Source organism: Lutra lutra, chromosome 13, assembly GCF_902655055.1.
Source record: "Lutra lutra chromosome 13, mLutLut1.2, whole genome shotgun sequence".
In the NCBI taxonomy this organism is placed as follows: domain Eukaryota; kingdom Metazoa; phylum Chordata; class Mammalia; order Carnivora; family Mustelidae; genus Lutra; species Lutra lutra.
This window is the reverse complement of record NC_062290.1, coordinates 25,829,378-25,846,827: the sequence shown is the minus strand read 5'-3', so window position 1 is coordinate 25,846,827 and position 17,450 is coordinate 25,829,378. Positions and strand designations below refer to the sequence as shown.

Genomic DNA, 17,450 nt, shown 5'->3' with positions numbered 1-17,450 from the left:
GTAAACCTACTGGAATAATCGAGGCCAGAGAAGACCAGAGCCAGAATCACAGCACCAATATAGAAGGATATACCCAGTCTTTAGTGACTGAATATGAAGAGAAAATAAGGTCCAATCCCAGCTTTCAAGCACTAGTCACAGAGGTAAAGAACATTTAAAAGATCACAAAAGATAATGGCATCTCACCTAGATCTCTTGTAGTAAAAGAGTTATGCAAGTATACAGAAGAGGTAAAATCTATGTTGTACCTTGAATTCTGATCATCATCCTTCAAACACAATGGCAAAGATTTTTAAAATATTTTTTACATCTATAATTGTAAATATGTATTTCTCTTCCAGATATTTTCCTATTATGTTATTTTAACTCAAAGAAAACACCATGTCTCCTCTTAAGTATTTGTGTAATGGTTTAAAAACTTAAGATACTTTAGGGCACGTGTCTGGCTCAGTCCATAGAGCATACAACTCCTGATCTCATGGTCAGGAGTTCAAGCCCCACATTGGGTGTAGAAGTTACTTTAAAAAAAAAAAAAAAAAATTAAGACACTGAATTTCTAAAGGCAAAGATTAATAAAAGTAACTTTACCTTTCAAATGTGACTTTTTAACAGCAAAGTGGAAAAGTGGTACACAGTCTCCATTAAAAAAAAAAAATCAGTACTCCAACAAAACTAAAGGTAGGTCTACATGTAGAACTAATTCAGAAAGGGGATAGGGTCACCTGGATGTCTCAGTCAAGTAAGTATCTGCCTTCAGCTCAGGTCATGATCCCAGGGTCCTGGGACTGAGTCCCCCATCAGGCTCCCTGCTCAGTGGGAAGCCCGATCCTCCCTCTCCTTATGCCTGCTGCTCCCCCTGTTTGTGCTGTCATAAATAAATAAAATCTTTTTTTAAAAGGGGGAAGGGGGACATAATACCTAAGATAAGAACAAAACACCTATTTTGATCCAAAAAAAAGTATTTACTGAATCTTATATTCAAGTTTTCAATATGCTATTTGAAATAAATTATCCTTGAAAATAATTAAACCATTCAACCTGAAACATATCAGGTTGACATTATATTTGCCTTAAGTATACCAGACAAATATTTACTATCAGTAAAATAAAAACCAACAACGCATTTTTGCATCTGAAAGCCTGACATTCTGATCCACTGGATTTAGATTTTTTCCTAAGTATAATAATATAAAAAAATCTTCCTGAGTAACTCAACATATTAGAAGAACAACTACCTATTTATAATTGCTAACTTCCAACAATATGACTCATCAGTAAACACCAACACAATACTTTAGCAATCGTCTTATGTGGAAGGACAAGCAGAAAACAAAATTCTCGATAACAATGGGTCACCAAATTCTTTCGTCTAACCGTTACAATAAAAAATTTTATTAAAAAAACCTAAATATACAAACATAGTTAAACAGTTTAAAATTAAACCAAAATAAGGTATAAGACTTCCTTTTTCCCTTTTACAAAAAAGTTTCAAACATAAAAGGTCAAATTTCATTCTAAATATTTTCTTGGTTAATTGTTTTCTAATATAATTTTGGTAAATTATTTATTCAGTCGCTTCTTCAGGTTCTCAAGGTGCTCCATTTCAACATCTTGTAATGCCAGTACCATTGCTTTAGACAAGGAGGGATTAAATGAAATAGTCATTAGACAGCATAAATCTATTAAATCTCTCTGACACTTCTGCAAACCATCCAGGAACTTTTGGTACTGAAGAGGATCCTTTTTTAACTGTTTCATTTCTGGTACTGAAAACCCTATCAAACTAGTAAGTATTTCATCCACAAAGTCTACATCAAGATAAGCAGTGCCATCGGAAATCTTTGCTGTTATACTCCAAATGCCACCAGAACTTGAAAGATTTCCAGTTAAAGTTACAATAAATGCTTTGACCTTCACTGTTGTAACTTCCTTTGGTTTGCTGGCCATTAAAACAGACAAATAGATAAAGGGTGGAGAATATAAATCCATAGCAACAGAAAGGTTGGTGCTGTTCTCTGATGATCTTAAAGAACAAGTCTGTACATGGTGATCATTTTCATTAAAAATGTGTGAACTCCTTTTTGGTAAATAATTTACCAGCTCTCCATTTGATATTGACATTTTATTATTTAAGGAATGTCCATCGGCACTATTGAAGGTTTGTTCTGTTTTATTATCTGTCTCTGAGTCTTTAACTGTAAAGTCATGGGGAAGGGGTACATTATGAACTGAAAAAATACTACTGTCTTGGTCTCCAGTAGATGGACAAGTAAAAGATTTGCCTTCATTAGTCATTTGTTCAGATAAATTTTTCTCGTTCCAAATATTGTTTCCATTTTTGCATATCAAAGAAAAATTATCCTTAGTATTAGGTTTATGTGAAAATCTCTCTATACTTTCATCTGGGGTTCTGTTCAAAGTCAATGGCTGCAATTCTTTAGTCTTCATTTGTTCTTTCTGGACAGTTTCTTCTAAAAGCAAAGCCTCCTCCAGTGAAAAGTCATCTAATTCCCCATCACTGAAATGCATAGATTGATTTAGTGCTTCCACCTCTGGTTTTAGAGAAACAATTTGTTGTGGTTCAAAACTTGACTGCTTTGTGGGAATAGTATTTGAGGAACTACCTGTATTGAAACATCTTCTTTCTAAGGAGGTGTCACTATTTGCTATAAGTTCATCATTTTCATCAAGACTTGCCAAGAGTTCTTCATCAGAAGGTCCTAATGCAGAATCTAGAACATCTGTAATTCCAGGGATGTTTTGATTAGTATTATTTGGTATTACTGAAACTATAGGGTCAGGTTCCCCAATTAATCTTGCAAGTACTTTTTCTTGGGCATATTCCTCTAAAAGAGCATCTACTTCCCCTCCCAACACCTTAACATTTTCTGGTTTCAATAAGAGAACACCAAGACGGAAAGAAATGTTTCCATAAATCAAAATTTTTGTACCTGGGGGAAGATCACTATGAAGAGCTGGAATAGACTGATATTCCATTCCCTGCATTTGTACAATTCCATCAGTAAGCTGTAGCATCAACATTCGTGAAGGCTTTGCTTCCCAAGGTTTTGGGGTTACTTGTGTTTCAGCTGTAATTAAGTCATTTGTTGTATTCTTTCCTCTCAACTTTTGTATCTGGGAATATGCAGGTTGACTGACATCAACCAATGAATTAATCTGCAGAGCAAAAAATCCATTCAGTTCTCCTTTTGGAACTTCTAAAATGCCATCAGGTAAAAGAGGATGTTCCAAATCTCTCAAATCAGTAAGAAGCCATTGCTCAAACACTTGTTTATTCATTTGTGCCTGACTCAAATTAACATTACCATTTTCTTCTTGGATCCAGTTAATACAAGCTTCCAGCCACATTAGAGGTACTTTAACATGCCATGTAGCTAAAAGCCAGGTTTCAACTCTTAATGCAATATTAGTTACACTCATTTCTTTTAAAATAAAAGAAATAATATGCATGTATTACCTGAAAACAAAAAAAAATTTTAAAAATTATAATAGTTCAGTACATTTAAATATAGTTTCTACAATTTTCTACAACCCACAGGCATAACCACACCCATTAGATTTTTCTCTCTTTAGCATCTTAAAATTCTTTGACTTTCTACGTGGCCAAAATTCAAATTAAATTAATTAAATTAATGACCACAAGTCATCAGATAAATGAGAAAAGCAAAAGGTTTGAGACAGATATATTCAGGTTTGAAAGCTAATTCTGTCAAATTACAAGCTCTGTGACCTAATATAAATTTCTTAACCTCTCTAACCCAGTTTTTTCAACTATAAAATGTCAATACCACTAATATATATTCAAGGGTTATTTTCAAGATTATATGATTAACATTTGTGAAGCATAATGTCAAACCTATGAAAGACAATTGGTATATGACAGTTATCATTTTATTAATAATCAGATTTAGTCACTTAAAATTTAGTCCAAAATAAGTAGTCAATAAGATTCTCTTCATATCATAATTCATATTCTATTAAAACTTTTACAACTGTGTTTGTCTGTCTAGCACTTAAATATGTGGCCCTGGGCGCCTGGGTGGCTCAGTGGGTTAAGCCTCTGCCTTCGGCTCAGATCATGATCTCAGGGTCCTGGGATCGAGTCCCACATCGGGCTCTCTGCTTGGCAGGAAGCCTGCTTCCTCCTCTCTCTGCCTGCCTCTCTGCCTACTTGTGATCTCTCTCTGTCAAATAAATAAATAAAATCTTTAATAAATAAATAAATACATGGCCTATAATAAAAATATAACAAATAACAATAGAATCTGAGCTGGCGTACAGTATCTTTTTTGTTTGGCTAAATAAATCTCAACAGTCCTATACTTCTGATTTCCTCTGTATAAAAGTGGTCTCAAAACACTAAATACTAATTAACCTTGTGTTCATAAGTTTTATTTTTTCCTCCCACAGATGAAAATATCTAAAGTTAAAATTCATAAAAGTTTTAATATGACCACAAGAAAACTTACCATTTGGAACAGGAACATAGATTTGATGACAGGATTTGGAACTGGTTGTTCAGTGGAGTCACTGTTACCTCTACTGTTCAGAAATGGCCCTGGGACAAGAAGCAGTAAGGGTTAAAAGGCAAAGCTGCAGAAAGACTCACTGGTCTACTTGCATGAGTGTTAAGAGTTTGGTGGTATGGTTTTGGGAGTTCCTATTATCAATCAGGGCAGAGTGGAGGTAAAATAATAAAAACTTAAGGTTTGGGGTGAGCTAAACAGAAGCAAGGGACCATAAGAAATTTATACAGTCCCTCTTAAGTGTGTTTCCTTGTCTATATGCTTAACCTCATAGGATTACTGGTCAAAGTTTAAAAAGATAGGAGAGAGGATGGCCCACAAGGCACTAGCACAGGCACGTATCTTGGGCAGCTGGGTCAGGTGACCCAAGGGGGTGATCCAGCTAGCCTCAGCAACCCCACCACCATGGCCAGTCAGTCACAGGGTTTACAGCAGCTTCTGTAGACTGAGAAGTGGGTACCCAGAAAGTGTCCAAGGTCCACATGCAAAAAGAAATGGAAGCTGAAGCAGGCCAAAGCAGCTCAAGCTGAAATAGAATAGTACAATCTACAAAGAGAAAAAAGTGTCCAAGCTTGATGAAACTGCAGCCCTGAGATCCCATGGCAGGGGCAGTACTGTACTGAGAGATAATGACCATCCTTCAGACCTAATTCCAGCAAACAGGGATTAAGTCATAGATAACCTCTTGGACTTTGAGACATCAACCAGAAATCCATAAAAAGTACAGCATAAGTGGACACGGGAAGAAGAAAGAAGTGCCTGTTCCAAGGCTTAGAATTTTAGATGCCTTCATGGAATACAAAATTTTAGCAAAGCCTGAATTATATTCTTGTGAAAAGGCAGTAAATTATTTCGGTATTATACAGTAGGTCCTTTCACTTTTTGGAGAATAACAAATCTAGCTTCTTTGTCTGAACTTAAAACTTATCCTAGGGGCACCTGGGTGGCTCAGTGGGTTAAGCCTGTGCCTTCGGCTCAGGTCATTGTCTCAGGGTCCTGGGATCGAGCCCCGAATTGGGCTCTTTGCTCAGCAGGGAGCCTGCTTCCCTTCTCTCTCTGCCTGTCTCTCTGCCTACTTGTGATCTCTATCTCTGTCAAGTAAATAAATAAAATCTTAAAAAAAAAAAAAACTTATCCTAATGTACATGCAGTCTACAGCTAATAATACTTGAAAACTGCTAAAAGAGCAAATCTTAAAAGTTCTTATCACAAGAAAAAAAATTCTGTGACTATATATGGTGATGAATGTTAACTAGACTTCTTGTGGTCATCATTCCACAATGTATACAAATATCAAATCACTATGTTGAACCACTGAAACTAACAGAATGCTATATATCAATTATACCTCAATTTTTTAATAACACCAAAAAAAAAAAAAACGACCTTTCATTTATACAAATACAAATACCTTGTATTTCTTAGAAATTTAATGGGTATACACTGTCTGGTTCCCCATCTTTTAACTAAACAACATACATATCAAGAGTGACTTTTTATTTATTAGATGTAAAATAAATGTTCTGAAAAAAGAAAAGGGATTAAATGGGTTTTTATTCCCCCTAAAGCTTTCTTGAAGGTCTGTGGCTTTATCTATGAGAAAGTAGTAAATAAATATTTGTAAACTGTGTTAAGCAGCAAACAGCCTTAAAATAGTCTTTTCTGGCTGTGGGTTAGAACAATAAGGGTGGCTCAGTCAGTTGAGGGCCTGACTCTTGATTTTGGCTCAGGTGGTGATCTTGTGGTCATGGGATAGAGCCCGCCTTGGGCTCCATGATGTGTGTGTGTGGAGCCTACTTGGGATTCTCTCTCTCCCTCTCCCCTCTGCCCCTTGCACACATGCATGCACTCTCTCTCTCTCTAAAATACATACATACATACATACTAGTATAATTGTTTGGGCTGCTTTGTGTTCCTCCTAATAAAAATTACTAGATGACAGAATTCAAGAACTGGTTACATGTTATTACATGTTATTACTGGGTATACTGAATCATTTAAAAGTAAAGACTATCATGCACAAAAATAAAATAAAACAAACAAAACAAAACAGGAGAGCCAGTATATAATCTAGTGGGGTTCAGAGTATAACTGCCAAACTGTCTCACACTTAATAAACTTTGTGACCCTAAACAAGTGATCACAATATTAATTTAACAAATGGTTACAATTTAAAGAAGTTATATTTGTGAGTTTTACATGAATAACATTTTAAAGGAGGAGCTAAGAAGGTCATTATAATTACAGAACTCCTGAATCTTTAGAATGAAAAAAATAAGAATACAGATATATGGTTTTTTAACTATATACAAAAAACAATATAAAATTTCAAAGGTAGGAAAGGTCCTTGGCTCATTGTGATGAAAACTGACCACATAGAGATTGATCAAAAGACTCTTTAAGACATTTAAGACTATGGCACCCCTATTGCAACTCAGAGAGACTGCTTCTAGAGAAGGTAAAAAACAAAATCTCTGGACTGGGGGATACAAGAGTACAGCTGAAGTGGAGATAACATACTGAAAATAGGGGGAACATATAAATTCCTAACTCCTAAATGCTGAACAAATACTACTCTCTTCCCCTATAAAGCACCCAGAAATACCAACAACTAGACCTATACTCTCCCAGAAAAAAGATTAGAAAATCTTTCTCTGAGCAATCTTACTACCTTAACAGAAAAGACCTAAAGATATTATTAACCCAAGAGGTTCTCCAATTAAACTGCCCATTTGAGACTGCAGACAGACTCAGAGTTTCAACCAGCTTTCTAGTTCTATTTCCCCTCTCTTTACTATAACAAGATACGTGAGAAAAGCTTCTAACAATAAGGCACATCAAGCAAACAAAAAAAATGCAATGAAGTGACTATGGAGAAAGACAAGAACTTCAAAAAAGCTATCATTATTATCGTAACAAATATCTGTGTAGTAAGAAAAGAAATATTTATCTATATATAAATATATATATCTAGATATAGCTATATCTGTATATATCTACAGATATAGCTATATCTAGATATATATATAACAAAGATAAAATCTGTGTAGTAAGAAAAGAAATATTTATCTATAAATAAATAGATATTTCTTTTCTTACTACACAGATATTATCTTTGTTATATATATCTAGATATAGCTATATAGATATATAGATATATATTATAGATATTATAGATATTATATATAGATATTATGTATATCTATAAATAAATATATCTATAACAAGAAATATTTATGGGATAAAAAACAATTCTTAGGGCACCTGGGTGGCTCAGTGGGTTAAGGTCACGATCTCAGGATCCTGGGATCAAGTCCCGCGTTGGGCTCTCTGCTCAGCAGGGAGACTGCTTCCCCCTCTCTCTCAGCCTGCCTCTCTGTCTACTTGTGATCTCTGTATGTCAAATAAATAAATAAAATCTTTAAAAAAAAAAAAAAACAACTCTTAGAAATTTAAAATATGATAGTGAAAAATGAAAGACAGCAAAGGAAACAAATGAGTGAAAAAGCAACCTAGAATATGGGAGAAACATTTGCAAACCATTATCTGATAAGGGATTAACATTCAGAATATATGAACTCAACTCAATAATAAAAAAATTTTTAATGGGCAAAAAACATGTTTTTCTAAAGATATACCAATGGCAAACAAGCATATGAAAAGATGCCCACCACTGGGGAGCCTGGGTGGCTCAGTAGGTTAAAGCCTCTGTGTTCAGCTCAGGTCATTCCTGGGATCAAGCCCTACATCGGGTTCTCTGCATGGCAGGGAGCCTGCTTCCGCCCCACCCCCCTGCCCGCCTCTCTGCTTGCTTGTGATCTCTGTTTATTTAAACAAATAAAATCTTGAAAAAAGAAAAAAGAAAAAAAGAAAAGATGCCCACCATCATCATCATGACAAATGCAAATCAAAACTGTAATGAGGGGGCACCTTGGTGGCTCAGTGGGTTAAGCCTCTGCTTCAGCTCAGGTCATGATCTCAGGGTCCTGGGATGGGGCTCTCTGCTCAGCAGGAAGCCTGCTTCCCCCATCACTCTACCTGCCTCTCTACCTATTTGTGATCTCTCCCTCTGTCAAATAAATAGATAAAATATTTTTTAAAAATAAAATAAAATAAAAATAAAATTTCACAATCAGGAGAATGAGGTATTGGCAAAAGGATTAACATATAAGGGGTGCCTGGGTAGCTCAGGGGGTTAAAGCCTCTGCCTTCAGCTCAGGTCATGGTCTCAGGGTCCTGGGATGGAGCTCCACATTGGGCTCTCTGCTCAGCAGGGAACCTGCTTCTCCCCCTCCTTTCTCTCTGCCTGCCTCTCTGCCTCCTTGTGATCTCTGTCTGTCAAATAAATAATATCTTAAAAAAAAGGATTAACATATAAGTCAATGGAAAGAGAAGACAGCCTAGAAATAGACCCACACATAATATAACCAACTGATTTTCTACAAAGTTGCAGATTCAACTTATACAAAGTTGCAATTCAATGGAAACAGGACAGTCTTGAACAAATGGTGCTGAAACAACTGGACATTCTTTTGCAAAACATGAACCTGAACCAATACCTCACACCTTTTATAAAAATTAACTCTAAATGAATCATAGACCTAAATGTGAAAACTGCAACTATATAAAAGCTGTTAAGAAAAGTTAAGAGAAAAATCTTTGTAACCTTGGTTTCTTAGAAGTTTTCCTAGGAACAACATCAAAACTATAATCAAAAAACTATCAAAAAGAAAGAAATAACCTGGACTTCAACAAAATTTTTAAATTCTGCTCTGTGAAAGACACTATAAAGAATATAAAGACACGCGAGTACACACACACAGACATAGTACAAACTGAGAGAAATTGACAAAAGACTTTTATCCAGAATACACAAAGAATTTATACTTAAAATTCAATAAGAAAACAAACTTATTATAACATGAATAAAACATCTGAATAGGCACTTCACCAAATAAGATATGCAGATGGCAAATAAATACATTAAAAGATGCTCAATATTATCAGACCTTAAGGAAATGCACAATTAAAATCACAGTGTGGTACTACACATCTATTAGCATAGCTAAAATAAAAAATAGCTGAGAACACCAAATATCAGAATTTTCATACATTGCTGGTGTGAATACAAAATGGCACAGCCACTTTGGAAAACAGATACGCAGTTTCTTAGAAAGAAAAACATAAACTTAACATAACAATCCAACAATTGTATTACTAAGCAATTACTCCAGAGAAATGAAAACCTACACTAATTAAAAACCTTTTTTATGAATGCTTATAGTAGCTTTACTCATAATCGCCAAAAACAAGCCAGATGTCCTTCAACTGGTGAATGGATAAATAAATTATGGTACTTCATTATAATGGAACAGTATTTAGTAATAAAAATGAATGAACTACTAACAGATACAAAAACCTGGGTGAATACTACTAGAATGTAACTAGAATTCATATGTTGAAACCCTAATGCCCAATGTGATGGTGTTAGGAGTAGGACTTTTGGGATATGCTTAGATGATGAGGTAGGAACTCTCATGAAAGAGATTATGGCTTTTATAAGAAACCCCACGACCATCATCACCACCACCTCAGAGCTACCTTGCCCCTTTAACTGTGGGAGATTACAGTCAAAAGATGGCCATAGAAGTGGGTCCTCCTCACCAAACACTGAAACTGCTGACATCCTGATCTTGGACTTACCAGCCTCTATGAAGTAAATTTCTGTTGTTTCTAAGCCACCCAGCTTATGGTATTTTGTTACAGTAGCCTGAACTAGACTAAGACAAATGTCAATTGTAGTATTTGAAGTGAAAGAGGCCAGACAAGACAAAGACTGCAAAATTCCATTTACATGACATTCTAGAAAAAGCAAAATTAGCAATGAAAAACAGTTCAATGGTTGCCAATATAAGAGGGACTCACTATAGGGGCATAAGGAAATTGGGGAGGAGGGGATGATGAAACTCTTCTATATCATGATGGTGGTGCTAATGGTGACACAGCTGTGTTTGCTAAAACACACAGAGCTATACACCAAGAAAAACATAAATGTTACTGTATATAAATTATATCTCAATAAAAAAAACTGAAGGTAAACATCAAAAGAACAGATATATCATAATTTTTCCAAACTAGCTAAGGGAAACAAATAAAAACAACCCAAAAGAAGGCACAAAGGAACAGCCAAACTACTATGACTAGAAACAATAAAATGGTAGAAACATGTCTAAATAGATCAGCAATCATCATGAATATAGATTAACTCACCTGTTAAGAGATACTCTCAAAATGAATAAACCAAACCCAGTTGTATGGTTAAAAGATAGACCTAAAACAAAAATAACATCAAATATGAAATTAATTAAAAGCATGTTAAAACTTCCAAGCAAGATTCCAAGAAGCCATAGCTTAGTGACATTTTATCCTCAAGACTAAAAGATCTGTACAGTTGACTCCTGAACACAGGTTTGAACTGCACAGGCCCACTTTTATGCAGATTTTTTTCAGTAATTATAGTACTGTAAATGTACTTTCTCTTACGATTTTCTTAGTATTTTTACCGTCTTCTTTTATTGTAAGAATACAATATATATGGGTGCCTGGGTGACTCTGTCAGTTAAGTGTCTGCCTTTGGCTAAGGTCAAGATCTCGGGGTCCTGGGATCTGGCCCCATGACAGGCTCCCTGCTCAGTGAGGAGCCTGCTTCTCCCGCTCCCTCTTCTCCACCTCACCTATACCTCTTCTCATGCTCTCTCTCTCCATCTCAGATAAAGAAAATGTTAAATAAAAAAAAAAAATACAGTATATAGTACATGTAACATAAAATATGTGCTAATTGCCTACTTATGTTATCAGCAAAGCTTCTGATCAATAGTAAGCTACTATTAGTTACATGAGTCAAAAGTTATAAGGGGATTTTCAACAACGTGGGGTCAGCATCCCTAACCCCAGCTCTGTTCAAGGGTCAATTGTACTTACACAACCTAAGATTCCAAAGTGCTGTTTTACTGCATCTGTTGTCATTTTTTTAACCTCAAAAATTAAGTCAGATCCATGGCTCCTAGGTGTGTTCATTCAATAAGTTACCTATATTCTCCACTAAAATGTAAATCCATTAGCAAATGGACCCAGTATAATTTGCAAAGGTGTGATAACAATATAATGACAGTCATTAAGTGAACTGAAATTAGGACAAAGCATACTTTCAGTTGAGTTATAAACTGTTTAATTATCAAGTGTAAATTCCACAATTACAATTAAGTTGTTGTTGCAGAATGTTCTGTACTATAAATCACTCTGGATACAGTATATACACCTAAAATTATGACATGCAGCCACATAAATACAAATGTTGCTTTCTAGCTGAACCTGTTAAATACTAGGAGACAATACCATGGATACTTCTAGGAGGAGAAAGGAACAAATGAGAAAGGAAGAAAGATCGACTGTCTGTGAATTGAAAAGGTCAAGGCTAGACAGAAAATGAAATGAATGAGGATGAGTTTCAGAGACACCCATCCTATATCCCAGCAGGTACAGCTATATAAACAGAGATGGAGATAAGGGTTTGCTGAAAATAAAAACAAAACTTTTTATCCATAAGATTTTTAGCTTTTTTCAAAATATTTGTACATCTGTAATATTACACCTAAACCTCAAAATAATAACATGAAAGAATAAGTATTGTCATCTATTTAAGATAATAAAACTAAGGTTTGAAGATTAAAACATAAAGATCATATGTAGTAACAGACCCAGGACTGGAACATAAGTTCTTCTAATATCCATTCCTAGGCCTTTGGCTAGACCCTGCTGACTTCAGTGAAAAGAGGAAGTATAGCCAGTCCCTCATTTGCATACAAACCCCACTTACATACAAAAGGCAATCATAAAAAGTCATTCTACAAGAGCACTACACTGCTATTATAATGAACAGACTTTTCTCAGATCTCATTTAAATAAGCTCATCTAGGGGCGCCTGGGTGGCTCAGTGGGTTAAGCCGCTGCCTTCGGCTCAGGTCATGATCTCAGGGTCCTGGGATCGAGTCCCACATCGGGCTCTCTGCTCAGCAAGAAGCCTGCTTCCCTCTCTCTCTCTCTCTCTGCCTGCCTCTCCGTCTACTTGTGATCTCTCTCTGTCAAATAAATAAATAAAATCTTTAAAAAAAAAAAATAAGCTCATCTAGTGCATTCTAAATTATTTCATTTGCAATGTCAAGTGAAAGAAAAACTTAACATCACCCACTGCATCTATCTGTTAACAGCTTCAAAACAACAGTGCCATGGTTAATTACTACTTTTCCTCTGCTATAACTCTGCAAAAATACCACATAAAACAATTTCAAGATTTTTAAAAATTACAAACTAATATTTTAAAACATTTATCCATTTTTTTTTTCCTTTACTTCAAACATGCACTTCCTTGTTATTGTTAACATGACAAGTAACAACTTTCAAATGACAGTTGGGACAAATTCTGAGAAACACTGCTCAGTGAAACACAACTAAATTGTTCTATTAATGTTTGGCAGTCCTAATTAGTAATTCTCTCCAAGTACTATCTTCTTGGATTTAAATCTCCACTTCTCAAGGTAACTGACATAGTATAATTTTATGATGTTACCATAAGTAAGCAAAGAAAAAAACTCTAATGACTAAAACCCCAAAAGATAAACAAGACATATTTAAAACACAAGTAAATGTGACAAGAGATACTTAACATTGGGCCAAGCACTCAAATATAGCTAATTTCAAATATTTTACCAAAACAGTCAAGAACTTTGGGGGAGGGGCACCTGGGTGGCTCAGTGGGTTAAAGCCTCTGCCTTAGGCTCAGGTCATGATCCCAGGGTCCTGGGATGGAGCCCCGCATCAGGATTTCTGCTCAGCAGGGAGCCTGCTTCCTTCTCTCTCTTTCTCTGCCTGCCTGACTACTTGTGAGCTCTGACTACTACTAAATAAAATCTAAAAAAAAAAAAAAAAAAGAAAGAAAAAAGAACTTTGGGGGAGAAAACGGACTACAAAATGAACATTGTTACACAAAATTCTTCACTTAAAAGCAAATTAAGTGTAGGGTTATACTGATCAGAGTATACTGCAGAGTATACCCCCCACAACTGCATGTTATAACAAATATAATAAAAAGATGATTCTATATATAATGGGTTTTCTTCTACAGGTTAGAAAGAAAATTTTATTTTAAAATTTAACCAAATGGAGGGACACTTGGGTGGCTCAGTCAGTTAAGCATCTGCCTTCAGTTCTGGTCATAATCCCAGGGTCCTGAGATCTACTCCCACATCGGGCTCCTTGCTCAACAGGGAACCTGCTTCACCCTCTGCCTGCCATTCCCCCTGCTTGTGCACTCTCTCTTTCTCTCTCTGACAAATAAATAGATAAAATATTTTTTTAAAAATAAATAAACATTTAATTAAATGGAAAAGGTATTATATTATCACGTGAGATCTGTATTTATTATGAAGTTCAGACTGGGTTTCAATAACCAAGTCCCTTAATAATTTAATAAACTGTATTACCTGCATCTACTCCTGAGAATTCTTAAGGTTTTCCTTTCTCTCTTTCTGGAGAAATTGAGCAAACACAGTCACTGCAGGCAGAAATAATTTACAGGGGAGGTGTGAGCTGGAGAGCACTATTTCCCAACTGCTCAGACACAACGAACAGCCCGATTCTCAAGAACATCACTGCCCAAGAAAAGAAAAAAAATATAGAAATGTTTTTTTAAAATGTACATTAAGAAATGTTCATACCATCACTTCTTTTACTCTCCAAAATGAATCTTAAGAAAACAAGGAGGACAAAGATCTATGCACCCAAAGTGTTTATCACTGCTTGTATAATATGTAAAAAAAGAGAGAAACAAACTAAATGTTCAACAACGGGTGGGGGAGTGGATTACACTACATTGGATCCATGAAATGAAAGGTTATAGTCTTTAAAAAAAATTCCTAAAACCCTATTTAATAACATGAAAATATGTTCGCAATTTACTTTGTTAGGAAAAAGGCCAGATACAAAATTACACACATCTTAATCCCCATTAATTTCATAATCATGAGAAAAACGTTTTCTAAAAAATGGATTTTATACACACAAAAGTTAAAAAGATAATCTACACTTAAGTTCTTGACTGCAGGAACCGACCAGGAAAAGAATTAAGTAGGATTCACCACTATCATTCACCACAAAGACACAGACATGGTGGATTTGTAAATTAGTTTTCAATAAGTCTTACCTATTCCATTTCTAAAAAACTGAACAAATGGTAAAAGTACCATCCTTTTGGACATTGTATGTGGCATTAACAAACAGCTGAGATTTAAAAACACTAACAAATATTGAAATCATAATCATTCCATGTTCACACTAGCTTTATCTAAAAAGTGTGTCGTAACTCATTGAGAATAACTTCAAAATTTTGAGACGGGATTCTCTGAAAATTAGGGGGGAAAGTTATATTTAATGACTGAAATTAGAACGAAGTTATCAGTAGGGCTGTTTATGGATCCCCCATAACCTATCGTAAGGAAAAAACAGAAAGAGAATAGGTTTAGGAGCTTGAATCCCACCTCTGCTATGTGACTTCAGACACATTCTTTAACTTCTTAAACTTAATTTTCTTATCCATAAAACAAAGATAACCATAACTTACTCGCAGAACTGTAGTTAAGCATTAAACTGCCAGTACAAGGTAGGACACATAGTTTGGAACTCAGGAAATGGTAGTTGTATTTTGAAACATCCAGATGGCTAGTGTGCAATCTCAATTATGTTAGCTTATCTAAAGTTAAGTAAATAGTAGCTCTAAATTCATTGAGAGTTCAAAATGACCATAAAATTAATTATACAAGACAGGAGCCACTAAATGTATCCATCAGGTTGGCAAGTCCTTGAATAAGCAAAAGTGCAATATAGTAGTTTAGCTGAAAACAACAGATGAAAAAAATGGTGAAAAGATAGACTTTCCTGTTATTTAAAGAGTAACCCTAAAAAAGTAAATTAAAACACGTTAAGAAAGAAACACATGGAAAAAGAAAAAAAAAAAAAAACAAAAAAAAAACCCTATCAGGCTCTGGCATCTAAAAAAGGTCAGTAACAGCTTTCACCAGTTAGGGTCTAGTCAGAAGAATGCAAAACTGGAAGAAGGAAGTTCTCAGATAGGGCTGTTTACTTTGTATTCCTTCTCTTCCCTTTATCAAGGTAGAAAGTGATGGCTATCCAGAAGCTTGAAAGAAAGCAGCAGTAGTAGTACAGTATCTCCCATATGTGCCTGTTAGTGTTAGTAAAATGTCTCATGTTTTAAACAGCAATTAAATGTTCCAAATCCTGACTTGCATATTAAATCTTTATAATCCAAGTATTCCCCCCTACCTACAGGCATCAATTCTTGGTTGAATATTTAATAAAGACCTGAACCATGTAACACAGATCCAAAACATAAACTAAGCTTTACCTCCTAAGAAGACTCTTGATGAGATACACTCTTCATGGAGGGGGACATTCGCCAAAAATTACATTATCACTTACAGGGACCTACAAACTCCACAACCCCAGGTGCTATGCTCTACTAGTATTTAACTCTCCTCCTAGGCAGTAAATGTTCACGCTTCCTGAAGTCTTCAGTTCCCTCAAACAAGAGCTTCTTCCTAATTAGGCAAGTAAAACATAATGGATGAACGCAATCATACAATAAACGATGCTGGTTACATCCATTTTCCGAATTCAAGTTACAATAGGATGAATCAGCACAAATTCATCGTTACAAGATATATTATGTGTGTGTATTGTGCTAATGGTGGACTTCGCTTTATATGTAAATTGTAACATCTTTATGCTTCAACACGTATCTGGGGGTGTAGTGCAGGCTAGACGGTCGAAGAGGAAGGACCTGGATACTGGCTACTACCAGGCCAGGCGCTTTCCCAGGGTCCTCACCGATTCGAAGCGACCTTAAGGGCCTTAACAAAAGAAATCATCAAAGCTTGGCACAAGGGCCTCTGAAGGAACCGAACGCAAAGCAAGTACAAACTTGAACACGCTACAGCAGTAACATTTGAGGACGAGGTTTTGGGTCTGTTTTCATCACGCCGAATACCGACTCACTCGGTCGGAGCTTCAAACAGCTGAACGAACAGAACGCGGACGTCTACAACTTGTGCGATTTGCATGAGACTGAATGCAACACTTTCAGAAAATTTTTCACAGATAAAGTGCAGCGACAACACTACAAGGCACTCTTCTCCTAGGCCCCATTAACAAAAATGGGGGTGAGGAGGGGGGGGAAGAAAAAGAGACACCCCCCCCCCCCCAAAAAAGTGTAGTCTCCTCAGAACGCCCGTGAAGACGCTTGGGATCTCCAGGAAGCGCCGGCTGAGGGTCGGAAACAAGGGATACGGTTCTCTCGGCTCCGAGGCGGACCCGCCACAGGCCAGCGGACCGGCGCGGGTTTCCTGGGATCCCGCCCGAGCCGACGGAGGATGGCGGGCTGCAAATTGCCAGCTGCGCCCCGAACCCGGGCCGCGCCTGATGGGCGCCACCACCCGTTACAAACAGCGGGCTTCCCCGCCGGGCTGCACTCACCGACGCGCAGCTCGCCCCGCAGGCCCGGCGGGAAGCGAGGTGAGGGGCGAGAGGGAGACGCGAGTGTGGACTGAGGAAACGGGGCATTCCTCTGGACCTAGCACCAACCTGGGCGTCCCGCCTTCCCTCGCGCAACAGCGGTTCCTGGGCCGCGCGACTGTAAGAACAGAAACCGCCGCGGCGCGCACCCTAATCCTCTTTTTTTTTTTTTTTTCCTCTTCCCGCTCGATTTCCCGCGCGCCGACGCCCCTCCTCCAAACCTAAAAGACTCCGTCGGCCCTGAAAACGCCCCTTCCCCGC

The 17,450-nt window shown here is 36.7% G+C and overlaps 1 protein-coding gene across 8 annotated transcripts; it reads right to left on the bottom strand.

Moving 5' to 3' along the window:
* Positions 1-1,360: 1,360 nt before the first annotated feature.
* Positions 1,361-17,424, bottom strand: RMI1 (RecQ mediated genome instability 1). Of its 8 annotated transcripts, XM_047698728.1 has the most exons (6): positions 17,151-17,424; positions 14,087-14,254; positions 10,818-10,878; positions 4,491-4,579; positions 2,952-3,478; positions 1,361-2,741 (listed from the first exon to the last, which is right to left on the bottom strand). In XM_047698728.1, the coding sequence occupies exons 5-6, from the start codon at positions 3,469-3,471 to the stop codon at positions 1,561-1,563; spliced, it is 1,701 nt and encodes a 566-aa protein (XP_047554684.1). In that variant the 5' UTR covers positions 3,472-3,478; positions 4,491-4,579; positions 10,818-10,878; positions 14,087-14,254; positions 17,151-17,424; the 3' UTR covers positions 1,361-1,560. The 8 variants fall into 8 exon arrangements, with proteins under 8 accessions (XP_047554684.1, XP_047554677.1, XP_047554685.1 ...); XM_047698721.1 differs by having other exon boundaries at positions 1,361-3,478; positions 17,151-17,422; XM_047698729.1 differs by having other exon boundaries at positions 1,361-3,177; positions 17,151-17,422.
* Positions 17,425-17,450: the final 26 nt, after the last annotated feature.